This window comes from Panulirus ornatus, chromosome 8, assembly GCF_036320965.1.
Source record: "Panulirus ornatus isolate Po-2019 chromosome 8, ASM3632096v1, whole genome shotgun sequence".
Lineage (NCBI taxonomy): Eukaryota > Metazoa > Arthropoda > Malacostraca > Decapoda > Palinuridae > Panulirus > Panulirus ornatus.
Window position 1 is genome coordinate 6,456,644 of NC_092231.1, and position 15,379 is coordinate 6,472,022.

The following is a 15,379-nucleotide window of genomic DNA, read 5'->3' on the forward strand; positions in this document are numbered from 1 at the left end:
CCTAAGCTGTGGCAGAATATTGGATGGTCGAATGAATTCCTATAGATCCAAGAGAGGTGTGGGTGACGCAGGGAAATGGTCGTAGTTTCGGATACAAATCAAAGTTTGGAGATTCATGGTCCACGAAGGTGTGCAAGAGGCGTGCTGGTGTTCGAATAATCACAGACCATCACCTCTGAAGCAGACTCACTGAGTGACGGTTGTCGTCAGGGGTGTGAAAGGGATCAGTGGAAATACCAATAGACGATTGAATCTCTCGAGAGACGTAAGGAATTTGGATGGGCACATGACGAAGCCAGATGGTGTTCAGCTGGAGGATGATTAGTGTTTGGAACGTCAAGAATGTTGATGACATGATTGAGAAACAAAAAGAGTCTGGTATGTTAAAGTAAGGTTCTGAAGAGGGGCAGTGCCTTTGATCTAAATAACACTGCCCTTTTTTTATCTTGTTGAAGTGGAGGAACCTCTGCTTCCAATGGGGTAAAAACTGGACTGGAAGGTATGAGGTGATATCTCCAGTCTTCAAGCCCTAGGAAACAGACCTGTTTTGTTCTACCATCTCAAGCAGTATTATTCTCTTTCTGGGTCACAGACCTGTTCTGTTCTACTGTCTCAAACTTCCATATTCTCACTGGGAAACAGGCTTGTTCTGTTCTACCGTCTTAAACAGCATCAATATTTTTCTGGGTCACAGACCTGTTCTGTTCTACTGTCTCAAACTGCCTTATTCCCTTTCTGGAACAGTCTCTCTGGTGTAATCTACTACTGTTTCACTTATGTAATTCTCTCTCTTTTTTTCAGCAGTTCCAAACATCACAGAACCTCAGTTTTATGCCTACAGACGTCTCAACTCACGTATCTTGTGTTGCTCTCCCGAGGCAGGTCTTCACCCACCCACCCGTCTACCACCTGCACCAACCCGACGAGGACGAGGAGGACGCCATCACGACCAACAACAGCAACAGCGACAGTAGCAGCTGGAGGAGGCAGCGGCGTCGGGCGGAGAGCCTCTGCCGCCTCGTCCGCCTGCTGGCTCAGGAACCAGGGGTCAGTCACCCATCCTCCTCCGCTGCGCATGTCCTCAACTCTCCTCAACGCCGTAATGTAACAGCCTCACTTCTGGACATGAGAGAACTCAGGCACCTCTCTCTCTCTCTCTCTCTCTCTCTCTCTCTCTCTCTCTCTCTCTCTCTCTCTCTCTCTCTCTCTCTCTCTCTCTCTCTCTCTCTCTCTCTCCCTAACATATAATGTATTTACGAGTTGGTTAGGTCTCACGGCTGTCTGTAAACAGCCTAGACCCCCTTTTGCCTCAATGAGTGACGGTGGAGAGAACAGAATCTTCCCCCTCCCCCCCTTGACATCTTGCAAAGACCGAGTCTGCGTATCACGATACGTACCTAGAGTGATCACAGTCGGTCATTTTCTTGTTGCCATTTCTGACAAAAAAAAAGAGAAATAGATAGTTCGTAGTGCTTTAGATGGGGCTGCCTTACTGTGAGAAGCCCTTCCACTTTGAAAAGTATATCACTGTAGATGTAGAAATGCTTATACCATAAGCTACGTCTGATTGATAAACTAGATATCTGTTCCCCGGTAGGTGCGGTGGGTGAAGCAACAGAAGTCCTTTGTCAGAGACAAGAGACGAGTAGTACAAAGACCCCGCCAGTATGACCAGCAGCAGCGTCAAGGGCGACCATTAGGCACCAGGTCCAGTGATGGAAGAGGGACGTACACATATCACACAGCTCCTGCCAACATTGTAAACTCGCGATCCATTGTAGACGAACTTTTCAGAAGACACAGTGAGGCGGGCGGACGAGAGGAGACGACATATAGGGCTCGGAGAGAGGACATCGCTGAGGACGAGCAGAATTTGATGATGAAGGGACGTCAAGCTACAGTGAAAGAAGGTGTCATAAGTGAGCATATGGACAGGACTTTGGTTCGAATTCCACTGTCCCGAACCACTGGGAGTTCTGTCGACCAATTGCTCCGTGAATACACACGAGGAAGAAATGTCGACAAGATGAATCTTTATTCTCTCAGATACATTATTCCTCCCGACACCAACCGACGCACCAGAAGAACTGGAAACAAGGAAGGTGAAAAGAACCTTTCCAACGGGACTCCACGGTCTGCTGCCACTGCAGAAAATAACGTCACGAAGTCGACGGATCACACTGTGGGGAGGACCCCCGAATTCAATGACCCTTTCTACAAGGACCAGTGGTACCTGGTAGGTCCTGATGACAGTCTGTAATGATCCTTCTTTCTGCAAGTACCAGTGTTACCTGGTAGGTCCTGATGACAGCTTGTAATGATCCTTCTTTCTACAAGTACCAGTGTTACCTGGTAGGCACTAATGTCACCTTGTGCTTCATCATGAGATCACATGATGTTCTGTAAACACATGACCTCTGAAATTTGGGTCTGTTGGACACAGTCCTTGCATATACTTCAGGGTAAGGGCGAGTTAAAGGAGGTGTAAGTTAACTACATCATTGATATTTCAACTGCACTTTGCAAATCTTAATCTCTATGCTTAAGTAAATAGCACGATTATATTGTAGGATAAACTAGTATTTGATATGCTCGAATGAAAGATACAGGATAACCTCTCGCTTCCCACTGAATCTAAAAGTTTTTTTTATTATATTCTTGCATAGTAGATTTGATAATATGGTAACCATAGATGCACCATAGGCAAAATAGATTACTGCCTCGCATTTTGATACACAAATGGCAAAATAGATCATTGCTTTGCATTTGGATTATATAATATCTACCTTGATCAGCTGTTATCCTAAAAATCTTTGAGCAATCTTTATATCCTCAGCAAAGAGGAGGTTTTATCAGCTCATGATTTCTTCTTGCACCTGTGTCTTCCGTCTTAGTACATCTGTAGGTCAGGCAGAGTTGATGATCCCCTAAGCTGATGTAACTATGTCCATTGTTTTTCTTTTTTATCCTGCAGCACAACACAGGTCAGCTGGGTGGTAGGGGACACGACCTGAATGTCACATGGGCTTGGCTCAGGGGCTTCACTGGTCGTGGCGTCGTTCTCTCTATCTTGGACGATGGGATACAGACGACGAATGCAGACATCGCCGACCACTACGTATGTAATGACACTGAAATATCGAGAGAGGTTAATGAAGGGGGGAAAAAAAGAAGGAAGAGACGAAGGGAAAGTATTTACGAATTGTGGAGGAAGTGAAGAAAACTCTTTTTTTATTGTGGTCGATCATTGTTATTGAGAAAAACATGAGAATATAAAGAGTTCCAAAGCTTCGAGATGTAGGGAGATAAACAGTTATCAAAACGGCCCACACTTGAGTTGCCGACGGCCACACAGTAATCATGTGACGCAGCAGCTGCTGAGTATTGCGTGGTCTAGCTAATGGTGGTGACAACCAGCTCTGGGAAGCAAAACCCAAAGTGATTTCTATAGAAGAGGGATATTTAGGTGTATCCAGGTTGCAGACTCTTCATTTAAAGATAAGTTAAACATACGAATGTTAGACCACTAGTGGTCTTGGGCCACTGTTGGCTTCTCTTAGACCACTGGTGGCTTGTCTTAGGCCACTGGTAACTTGTCTGTCTCAGACCACTTTCTACTTCCTCCCTCTGTCCATTCAACAGGTGGCAAACATCAGCTACTCACTGGTACGGGATGGCCAGCCCGTAGACGACCCGTCACCCAGGCTGGACCCCAGCTTCAGCAACTCCCACGGCACTTACTGCGCTGGGGTTGTGGCTGCCGTGCCCAACAACTCTGTGTGTGGTGTTGGCGTGGCATACGAGGCACGAGTTGGAGGTAGATATTCCTGCACGACACACCTTACCTTGAAACATAGACTGAGGTAGAGCCACCATGATCAACGTATGGATAATTAGGATAGACAAGAGGCAGTTGGCGAGCTTCCGGGTTTGAGAAGACGACATTTAATTCCTTTTATATTTTTTTACCAATAAATCCATTTAGGTGTGCGTATTGTGGATGGAACGGTGACGGACGTGCAAGAGGCAACAGCCCTCTCTCGTTACATAGACAAAGTGGACGTCTTCAGCGCTTCCTGGGGACCCACGGATAACGGTAAGAAGGCAGAGGGTCCTGGCAAGCTGGCTAGGAAGGCCTTCCTTGAGGGAGTGACCAAGGTGAGGAAATGTGTCTGAAACATGACTGTATTAGTTGATAGAATGTATCGATCAAACTGTCATGTTTTCGTCAGTCTCATCAAATTTAATATAGATTGCATTTATTGTAGCGTCTGGATAATTATCCTACGTTGATAAAGAGGGTTATTACTGTAATATGAATAATTTTATATGATCCGTGTTCCAAGGCATGAGTGGGGAGATAGGGTATATCTGTACATGTGTGACACCATGTTTCCTCAGTAAGTCATTCATAAAACGTACTGATAGGCTTGACTGAATATTAGTATAATGATCTGAATGAAATATCTCCCTTCGGACAGTGTTTCTGATGCAGTGAAAAGGCACCATCCATTCTCAATGATTAGCATACTTCCCTGTTGAGATTCTTATTCGTATTTACGTACATTTGTTGGATAGAGGGAGCCTATTAGATGTTTGATATGTGTCTGAAGGAATACTTGGTCTTAAGAAATGGTAAAAAAAAAAAAAGATAGAGATGTTGTTAAATTCACATCATTCTTGTTTAAATGTCCCTGAAGGCCATTAGCTGGAGAAAACGGCAAAGAAAATGTTGATAAGGGAGGTAATCTTTGAGCAGATGCTGAGGTGTAGGACAAGGATAAGTGACACTGACACTGAGGACAAGGATAAAAGTGAACTAAGAAAATGCATATTATCAAACATGTTGCATAATGAATAATGTGAAATTTTGAGACTGGGAAGCTACGTGATGGATGCTGTAATTGTTTTGAAAAGCTGGATATGTATTTGTATGCACGAGTGTATGTGGAAAGAGGAATAAGCACTGTGTTATCGTGGATAGCCTGTACATAGACGGGCCAGTGAATGAGGTTAGCGCTCGAAGCATCGACAAAGAAGTTCAGTCCCAACTACATACAGGAACAAAAGTTAGAAATATGGCCATCTGTTCATGATGCGGTGGTAATGGAAGGTCAGGAGGGAGTACATTTGATATTCAATACATTTAGCATTGTAATATGAGGCATAGTAGAGTGCAGAAGCTTAGTTGGCATGAGTGAAATCCTTGCTATTGGACCCTTGTTTCCACAGGGGCGAGGTGGGAAAGGTGTCGTGTACGTGTGGGCGTCTGGCAACGGTGGGATAATGGGCGACAACTGCAACCTTGATGGGTATACCTCCTCCATCTACACCCTCTCGGTCTCCGCTCTCACTGACGCCGGCACCTCCACCTTCTACGAGGAGCCCTGTGCTTCAACCCTGGGGGCGGTGTACGTCGGCGGGGAACATTCCTACCAGGATGCATCAGAAAGACATGCAAGGAACCTGAAGAACCGAGCAGTGGTAAGGTTGTCGTGGTCATAATGTAGCTTCGTATTATATGTTGATACTTACTCTAGGCTATTGTAAGTTAGCTAACGTAATTCAATAAATATTGCGTTGATTATTTTTAAAAGTGGCGAATATATATATATATATATATATATATATATATATATATATATATATATATATATATATATATATATATATATATATATATATATATATTATGGATCTGGAGAAGGCATATGATAGAGTTGATAGAGATGCTCTGTGGAAGGTATTAAGAATATATGGTGTGGGAGGAAAGTTGTTAGAAGCAGTGAAAAGTTTTTATCGAGGATGTAAGGCATGTGTACGTGTAGGAAGAGAGGAAAGTGATTGGTTCTCAGTGAATGTAGGTTTGCGGCAGGGGTGTGTGATGTCTCCATGGTTGTTTAATTTGTTTATGGATGGGGTTGTTAGGGAGGTGAATGCAAGAGTTTTGGAAAGAGGGGCAAGTATGAAGTCTGTTGGGGATGAGAGAGCTTGGGAAGTGAGTCAGTTGTTGTTCGCTGATGATACAGCGCTGGTGGCTGATTCATGTGAGAAACTGCAGAAGCTGGTGACTGAGTTTGGAAAAGTGTGTGGAAGAAGAAAGTTAAGAGTAAATGTGAATAAGAGCAAGGTTATTAGGTACAGTAGGGTTGAGGGTCAAGTCAATTGGGAGGTGAGTTTGAATGGAGAGAAACTGGAGGAAGTGAAGTGTTTTAGATATCTGGGAGTGGATCTGGCAGCGGATGGAACCATGGAAGCGGAAGTGGATCATAGGGTGGGGGAGGGGGCGAAAATCCTGGGGGCCTTGAAAAATGTGTGGAAGTCGAGAACATTATCTCGGAAAGCAAAAATGGGTATGTTTGAAGGAATAGTGGTTCCAACAATGTTGTATGGTTGCGAGGCGTGGGCTATGGATAGAGTTGTGCGCAGGAGGATGGATGTGCTGGAAATGAGATGTTTGAGGACAATGTGTGGTGTGAGGTGGTTTGATCGAGTAAGTAACGTAAGGGTAAGAGAGATGTGTGGAAATAAAAAGAGCGTGGTTGAGAGAGCAGAAGAGGGTGTTTTGAAGTGGTTTGGGCACATGGAGAGGATGAGTGAGGAAAGATTGACCAAGAGGATATATGTGTCGGAGGTGGAGGGAACAAGGAGAAGAGGGAGACCAAATTGGAGGTGGAAAGATGGAGTGAAAAAGACTTTGTGTGATCGGGGCCTGAACATGCAGGAGGGTGAAAGGAGGGCAAGGAATAGAGTGAATTGGAGCGATGTGGTATACCGGGGTTGACGTGCTGTCAGTGGATTGAAGCAAGGCATGTGAAGCGTCTGGGGTAAACCATGGAAAGCTGTGTAGGTATGTATATTTGCGTGTGTGGACGTATGTATATACATGTGTCTGGGGGGGGGGGCCATTTCTTTCGTCTGTTTCCTTGCGCTACCTCGCAAACGCGGGAGACAGCGACAAAGTATAATAAAAAAAAATATATATATATATATATATATATATATATATATATATATATACATATATATATATATATATATATATATATATATATATATATATATATATATATATATATATATATATATATATATATATTCGCCACTTTCTGCTTTTTAGCAAGGTAGCGTGAATAGATGACAGCCGTAGGGGAAAAGTTCCTCACTTGGTCTCATTCTGTTCCTTCATTTAGTTTAAAAGTAAAGACTGGAGGGGAGGATTTCCAGCCCCCCGCTCCCACCCCTTTAAGTCGTCTTCTACGGCACGCAGAGAATACGGGGAGAGTATTCCTTCTCCCCTTCCTATATGCTCAGGCCCCTGGTCACACAAAATCTTTTTCATTCTATCCTTTCATCTCGAGTTTGGTCTCCCCCTTCTTTTCCCCTTCACTCCCTCTCCTCACTCATGCTCTCCATATGTCCGTACCATTTTAACACACCCTCTTCAGCTCTTTCAACCACACTCTTATTACTAAACCTTTCCCTTACTCAGTCGTTACTTACTCGATCAACCATCTTCACACCTATTCAAACATTACCAGCACACATCCACCCTTTTCTTACATTCTTATCTACAGCCCACGCCTCTCATCCATACAACATCTTTGGGACTCCTATACCTTGAGGTATATCAGTTTTCTCCCAGTTCCTGACCTCTTTCCACACAATCCTCAGTGCTCTCAGGACCTTCTTCCTTTCATCTACCCTATGACTTGGTACGCTTCCATGGTTCCATTCTCTGCCATTTCCACTCCCAGTTATCTGAACCATTTATTTCCTCGCAAGTTTTTTTTCGCTCAAACTCGCACCCCAACTAACCTGTCTTTCAGCACTACTAAACCTAATAACCTTGCTTTTATTCACATTTACTCTCAGCTTTCTCCCTTCACACATTCTCTCAAACTCAGACAGTAACTCTGCAGTTTGTCTTCAGTGCTGTATCATCAGCAAACAATAACTGACACTTCTCAGGTCTCCACACCCTCTTTAAATTAGCCTACTTGCTCCTGTCTCCAATAGTCTTGCATTTTCCTCCCTCCATTCCATCCATAAACAGATATAACGTCCATGGTGACATCACACACCCTTGCCTTTACTTTTAATAGCTTTCCTCCCACACCATATATTCTTAACACCTTCCACAAGGCATATGTATTTCTATCATGTGCTTTCTTCAGATCAATAAGTGTCATAAACAAACCTTGTTTCTCAAAGTATTTCTCACACAAATACCTTATCTACACATCCTATACTACTCCTAAAACCACATTCTTTCTCCCCAGTCAGATGTTCTGTGCATGCCACCACCCTCTGAATCACTGCTTTCCCATGCAACCAACCAGGTACACAACAGACAAATAATCTCTAATTTGAACACTCATCTTTGTCCCCCTTTCGATTTGTTATACAATAGCATTACACATGCATTCCGGTAATCCTCAGGCACCGTACCATGATCCATCCATATTTACTCCGAAAATCCTGACCAATCAGTCAACGACACAGTGTACAGACATTTCAAGTGCTTGGTATACAAACACTTCACCAAGTGCATGGAATATTCTGATCTGACTCCCTTTCCAAAAAAAATCATAACCCGAGTTACCCATCCCGCCTTACACAGCTATTTTAAATAACCCTTCGAGCATGATGATGGGACCCATGAGCATAGGAGTGTAGGAATTAAGAAGAGTACAGTGGTTTTAACCACCGTTCTCAAGGAGTTCATGATGCCACAAGGAAAGGTCTTAACCAATGTTTCCTCCCCATCATCATTGTAGGTGGTGCCAGAGCTGGACGGGCACTGCAGCTCGTCCTTCCAGGGCACGTCAGCCGCCGCGCCTCTCATGGCAGGAGTGGTGGCCCTCGTCCTCCACGCAAAGTCAGTACCACTTCTGTTCTCAGGAATTTTGAAACAGTCACTGGAAAATACAGAAATTCATCATGTAATTTGAATATCTCAGTCTGCTCCATAATAGTTTAGATGAAACTGCATCTTAGGAATACTGCATCTAGAAAGAAAATGTGTCAAGATGATTACTATTCTGTGGTGCGTTGTTAGTGACAAATGAACCACAAAAGATCATTTTGCTTATGACTTGGATTCAGTTCAGGATCCACTAACGAGTGTAACATGTATTTGTGCACGAAGAAATGTAAGAATATTGTTTGTACAGTAGATATGAAAACTTTACCAGAGAAATTTTCCACTAGCCCCAACCTGACATGGCGTGACATGCAACACCTGGTGGTGGAGACGGCGACCCCAACGGACGAGGCACTGAGGGAAGATGGCTGGCAGAGCAATGCTTACGGCAAGAAGTTCCACCTAATGCAGGTCAGTATAAGTACTGCCGAAGCAAGTACGAGAAGTTTCACCTAATGTAGGTCAGTCAGTCGGGAACACCCACCTCCTAAAGGTACTGTGAGGAAGCATATGAATAAGGACACTTACAGTTACGTAGGAAACGTTTCACATGTGAAATTAAACTGAAGGAACTGTGATGTTACTTAGGTGAAAATTTACTTTAGAACGGTGTAGCTACTTATATAAGTCGTTATATGAGTCGTTACTTAGCAGAGTACTTACCCAGGAAATAGTGTAGTTTCTTAGGTAGTTAGTTACACAAGAACAAAACAATGAAAATACTTCATAGAAAAGAATGTTCAGAGATTGAAGGTTGTTTTGCACCCATTCATTATTAGTGTGTGCCAGCCAAATGAATCAGTTGGAGTTTTGTATGCAGGATATCATTGTTATATGAAAGTCCCAGAATCCTTAACCCTAAGCAAGTATGTTAACATTTTCCACACCTTCCATCGAGACTTCTACTTCAGTGCTCGATTTTTAACATTGCCGGATGAATTATTCCTTTTGATTTTTTTTTATCATACACTATCATCCAAATAGCATACCATTTGGCACTTTTAGTATACTAAAAGTTGACTGGGAGGAACCTCTATCCCTCCATTTCATAACTTCCCAGGAATATCACTCAGGTTCCCTCCTATACTACAATGATAAATCATCATTTTAAAGATCTATTGATTATTCATTTTCTTTCATGGCAAAATTCTTTCCTCTTAGGTTCAGCCTATCATGCCACAAGACCATAGTGTATGCAGATTATATGCATGAACTATATAGATGATGAGCTGAACCAAGAAACACAGAGCACACAATCTAGTTGTACACCACTTGAAAAGTTTTTTTTATACTCTTGACCAAATTGTCTTCAATCCAAAAACCTTCTACATGGACCCATAGGGTTATGAGATGTGATTACTTATGTCTGATTACTTATTTGTTTTGTATAGGGCGGGAGTTTTACCCCTTGGAGCTCCATATCTTAATATCCTCCTTTTCTGTTCAGCAGTCTTTTGAATTTTTATGTCTTTTGTATTTACTAATGCTTCACTTAGCTTACTGGAGCAAGTTTATGTCTACTGACCTGCCCTGGTATATAGCTCTTGTATTTCAAGTTTAGTGTGTGTTGCTTTCTACTGGATCAATATCTCTATATACATCCTTAAACTGAGTTACTAGTCTGATGCGAAATATTCTTAGTTGGTTTTAGTATATGCTGTAAATGATTTGCTTTTTTCCACTTTGTATTATGGTGGGAAGATTTTCATCAATTCTGTACCTAATCAGGTCTGTAGCCGAAGATTTATTCATAGTATTTGCAATTCAGAATGCATATTTTACTCTCATGATTATAGCATTATTCTCAAACTTCAAGTTCCTAGCAAGTCATAAACATGGATCAACAGTAGCACCAGCTTGTGAAACACAACAATTTACGCTTTCACCCAGTTTAAAGAGGCGGCACCTCTGATGTGTTTCCTATGGCTCCATCCATTTTTAGGGCTCTTGGAACATGATATCATTGGTGCACCCAAAAGTTTTCAGAAATATCCATTATAGAAATGAACTCTCTCCACGTGTTAGAAGTTTCAATTAGTGCTTTATTTAGGCCAGGTCTTAACATTCATTATTTATTTATTTATTTTGCTTTGTCGCTGTCTCCCGCGTTAGCAAGGTAGCGCAAGGAAACAGACGAAAGAATGGCCCAACCCACCCACATACACATGTATATACATACACGTCCACACACGCAAATATACATACCTATACATCTCAATGTACACATATATATATATATATATATATATATATATATACGCACACAGACATATACATATACACACATGTACATAATTCATACTGTCTGCCTTTAGTTATTCCCATCGCCACCCCGCCACACATGGAATAACAACCCCCTCCCCCCTCATGTGTACGAGGTAGTGCTAGGAAAAGACAACAAAGGCCCCATTCGTTCACACTCAGTCTCTGGCTGTCATGTAATAATGCACCGAAACCACAGCTCCCTTTCCACATCCAGGCCCCACAGAACTTTCCATGGTTTACCCCAGAAGCTTTACATGCCCTGGTTCAATCCATTGACAGCACGTCGACCCCGGTATACCACATCGTTCCAATTCACTCTATTCCTTGCACGCCTTTCACCTTCCTGCATGTTCAGGCCCCGATCACTCAAATTCTTTTTCACTCCATCTTTCCACCTCCAATTTGGTCTCCCACTTCTTGTTCCTCCATCTTTCCACCTCCAATTTGGTCTCCCACTTCTTGTTCCCTCCACCTCTGACACATAAATCCTCTTGGTCAATCTTTCCTCACTCATTCTCTCCATGTGACCAAACCATTTCAAAACACCCTCTTCTGCTCTCTCAACCACACTCTTTTTATTTCCACACATCTCTCTTACCCTTACATTACTTACTCAATCAAACCACCTCACACCACATATTGTCCTCAACCATCTCATTTCCAGCACATCCACCCTCCTGTGTACAACTCTGTCCGTAGCCCACGCCTCGCAACCATACAACATTGTTGGAACCACTATTCCTTCAAACATACCCATATTTGCTTTCCGAGATAATGTTCTCGACTTCCAAACATTTTTCAAGGCTCCCAGAATTTTCACCCCCTCCCCCACCCTATGATTCACTTCCGCTTCCATGGTTCCATCCACTGCCAGATCCACTCCCAGATATCTAAAACACTTTACTTCCTCCAGTTTTTCTCCATTCAAACTTACCTCCCAATTGACTTGACCCTCAACCCTACTGTACCAAATAACCTTGCTCTTATTCACATTTACTCTTAACTTTCTTCTTTCACACACTTTACCAAACTCAGTCACCAGCTTCTGCAGTTTCATTATTGTACTGAAAAAAGATGATTACTGCTCAGGAACACACACACACACACACACGCTCTTTGACCCCATTCTAGATCTTTGAATATCATCAAAAGCATTAAAAGCCAACTGAAAAATCCTTTCTACTCTTCAAAAGATTCAATTTAGTAATTATGTAGTATTTTTCAGGGTTTTGGAGCAGTAGATGCAGGCAAGATGGTTGAGCTTGCCCTCAAATGGAAGAATGTCAAGCCTCAGAAAAACTTCACCTTACCAATGTTCAGTGGTTATAAGTGAGTATTATTATATGAATTATTGCATATGGTTTGTATATTTCTGTCCCATATCTTTTAGATATATATTTTCCTTGTACACTACTGTATTACCTTAACCTGTCCACAAACACTGTGTTACTCCTTGTGTAAACAAGCTGTACCATATGAACTGCTAGTTACTAAGTCACATTACACACACTGATTCAGCAACAAGTAAACAACTTCTGACCCAGAGGTGTTATATGCAGTTTGAATTATTATTATTATATTATTTTGCTTTGTCACTGTCTACCGCGTTGGCGAGGTAGCACAAGGAAACAGATGAAAGAATGGCCCAACCCAGCCACATACACATGTATATACATACACGTCCACACATGCAAATATACGTACCTATACATTTCAACATATACCTATATATACACACACAGACATATACATAAATACACATGTACATAATTCATACTGTCTGCCTTTACTCATTCCCATTGCCACCCCGCCACACATGACATATCAACCCCATCCCCTCGCATGTGCGCGAGGGAGTGCTAGGAAAAGACAACAAAGGCCCCATTCGTTCACACTCAGTCTCTAGCTGTCATGTATAATGCACTGAAACCACAGCTCCCTTTCCACATCCAGGCCCCACACAACTTTCCATGGTTTACCCCAGACGCTTCACAGGCCCTGGTTCAATCCGTTGACAGCACGTCGACCCCGGTATACCTCATCGTTCCAATTCACTCTATTCCTTGCACGCCTTTCACCCTCCTGCATGTTCAGGCCCCGATCACTCAAAATCTTTTTCACTCCATCTTTCCACCTCCAATTTGGTCTCCCACTTCTCCTTGTTCCCTCCACCTCTGACATATATATCCTCTTGGTCAATCTTTCCTCACTCATTCACTCCATGTGACCAAACCATTTCAAAACACCCTCTTCTGCTCTCTCAACCACACTCTTTTTATTACCACACATCTCTCTTACCCTTACATTACTTACTCGATCAAACCACCTCACACCACATATTGTCCTCAAACATCTCATTTCCAGCACATCCACCCTCCTGCGCACAACTCTATCTATAGCCCATGCCTTGCAACCATATAACATTGTTGGAACCACTATTCCTTCAAACATAGCCATTTTTGCTTTCCTAGATAATGTTCTCGACTTCCACACATTCTTCAACGCTCCCAGAATTTTCGCCTCCTCCCCCACCTATGATTCACATCCGCTTCCATGGTTCCATCCACTGCCAAATCCACTCCCAGATATGTAAGACACTTCAGTTCCTCCAGTTTTTCTCCATTCAAACTTACCTCCCAATTGACTTGTTCCTCAACCCTACTGTACCTAACAACCTTGCTCTTATTGATGTTTACTCTCGGCTTTCTTCTTTCACACACTTTACCAAACTTAGTCACCAGCTTCTATAGTTTCTCATACGAATCAGCCACCGGTGCTGTATCATCAGCGAACAACAACTGACTCACTTCCCAAGGTCTCTCATCCACAACAAACTACGTACTTGCCCCTCTTTCCAAAACTCTTGCATTCACCTCCCTAACAACCCCACCCATAAACAAATTAAACAATCATGGAGACATCACACACACCCCTGCCGCAAACCAACATTCACTGAGAACCAATCACTTTCCTCTCTTCCTACACATACACATGCCTTACATCCTTGATAAAAACTTTTCACCACTTCTAACAACTTGCCCCCCACACCATATATTCTTAATACCTTCCACAGAGCATCTCTATCAACTCTATCATATGCCTTCTCCAGATCCATAAATGCTACATACAAATCCATTTGCTTTTCTAAGTATTTCTCACATACATTCTTCAAAGCAAACACCTGATCCACACATCCTCTACAACTTCTGAAACCACACTGCTCTTCCCCAATCTGATGCTCTGTACATGCCTTCACCCTCTCAATCAATACCCTCCCATATAATTTCCCAGGAATACTCAACAAACTTATACCTCTGTAATTTGAGCTCTCACTTTTATCCCCTTTGCCTTTGTACAATGGCACTATGCAAGCATTCCTCCAATCCTCAGGCACCTCACCATGAGTCATACATACATTAAATAACCTTACCAACCAGTCAACAATACAGTCACCCCCTTTTTTAATAAATTCCACTGCAATACCATCCAAACCCGCTGCCTTGCCAACTTTCATCTTCTGCTGAGCTTTTACTACCTCCTCTCTGTTTACCAAACCATTCTTCCTAACCCTCTCACTTTGCACACCACCTCGACCAAAACACCCTATATCTGTCACTCTATCATCAAACACCTTCAACAAACCTTCAAAATACTCACTCCATCTCCTTCTCACCTCACCACTACTTGTTATCACCTCCCTATTAGCCCCCTTCACTGAAGTTCCCATTGATTCCCTTGTCTTAAGCACTTTACTTACCTCCTTCCAAAACATCTTTTTATTCTCCCTAAAATTTAATAATACTCTCTCACTCCAACTCTCATTTGCCCTCATTTTCACCTCTTGCACCTTTCTCTTGACCTCCTGCCTCTTTCTTTTATACATCTCCCAGTCATTTGCTTTATTTCCCTGCAAAAATTGTCCAAATGCCTCTCTCTTCTCTTTCACTGATAATCTTACTTCTTCATCCCACCACACACTACCCTTTCTAATCTGCCCACCTGCCATGCTTCTCATGCCACAAGGATCCTTTGCGCCAGCCATCACTGCTTCCCTAAATACATCCCATTCCTCCCCCACTCCCCTTATGTCCTCTGTTCTCACCTTTTTCCATTCTGTACTCAGTCTCCTGGTACTTCCTCACACAAGTCTCCTTCCCAAGCTCACTTACTCTCACCACTCTCTTCACC

At 42.7% G+C, this 15,379-nt stretch overlaps 1 protein-coding gene across 3 annotated transcripts in view; it reads left to right on the plus strand.

The window, feature by feature from the left end:
• LOC139749788 (furin-like protease kpc-1) overlaps positions 1–15,379 on the plus strand; it is a 51,358-nt gene that overhangs the window by 24,780 nt on the left and 11,199 nt on the right. For 2 of the 3 annotated variants that reach the window (XM_071664035.1, XM_071664036.1), the window contains exons 4-12: positions 883–1,047; positions 1,598–2,236; positions 2,975–3,118; positions 3,643–3,817; positions 3,986–4,158; positions 5,233–5,484; positions 8,781–8,881; positions 9,214–9,337; positions 12,417–12,520. In XM_071664035.1, coding sequence (XP_071520136.1) covers positions 883–1,047; positions 1,598–2,236; positions 2,975–3,118; positions 3,643–3,817; positions 3,986–4,158; positions 5,233–5,484; positions 8,781–8,881; positions 9,214–9,337; positions 12,417–12,520 — 1,877 coding nt within the window. Of the gene's footprint in view, positions 1–882; positions 1,105–1,597; positions 2,237–2,974; positions 3,119–3,642; positions 3,818–3,985; positions 4,159–5,232; positions 5,485–8,780; positions 8,882–9,213; positions 9,338–12,416; positions 12,521–15,379 lie in introns of all 3 variants that reach the window. The other variant, XM_071664034.1, reaches the window with a different exon arrangement.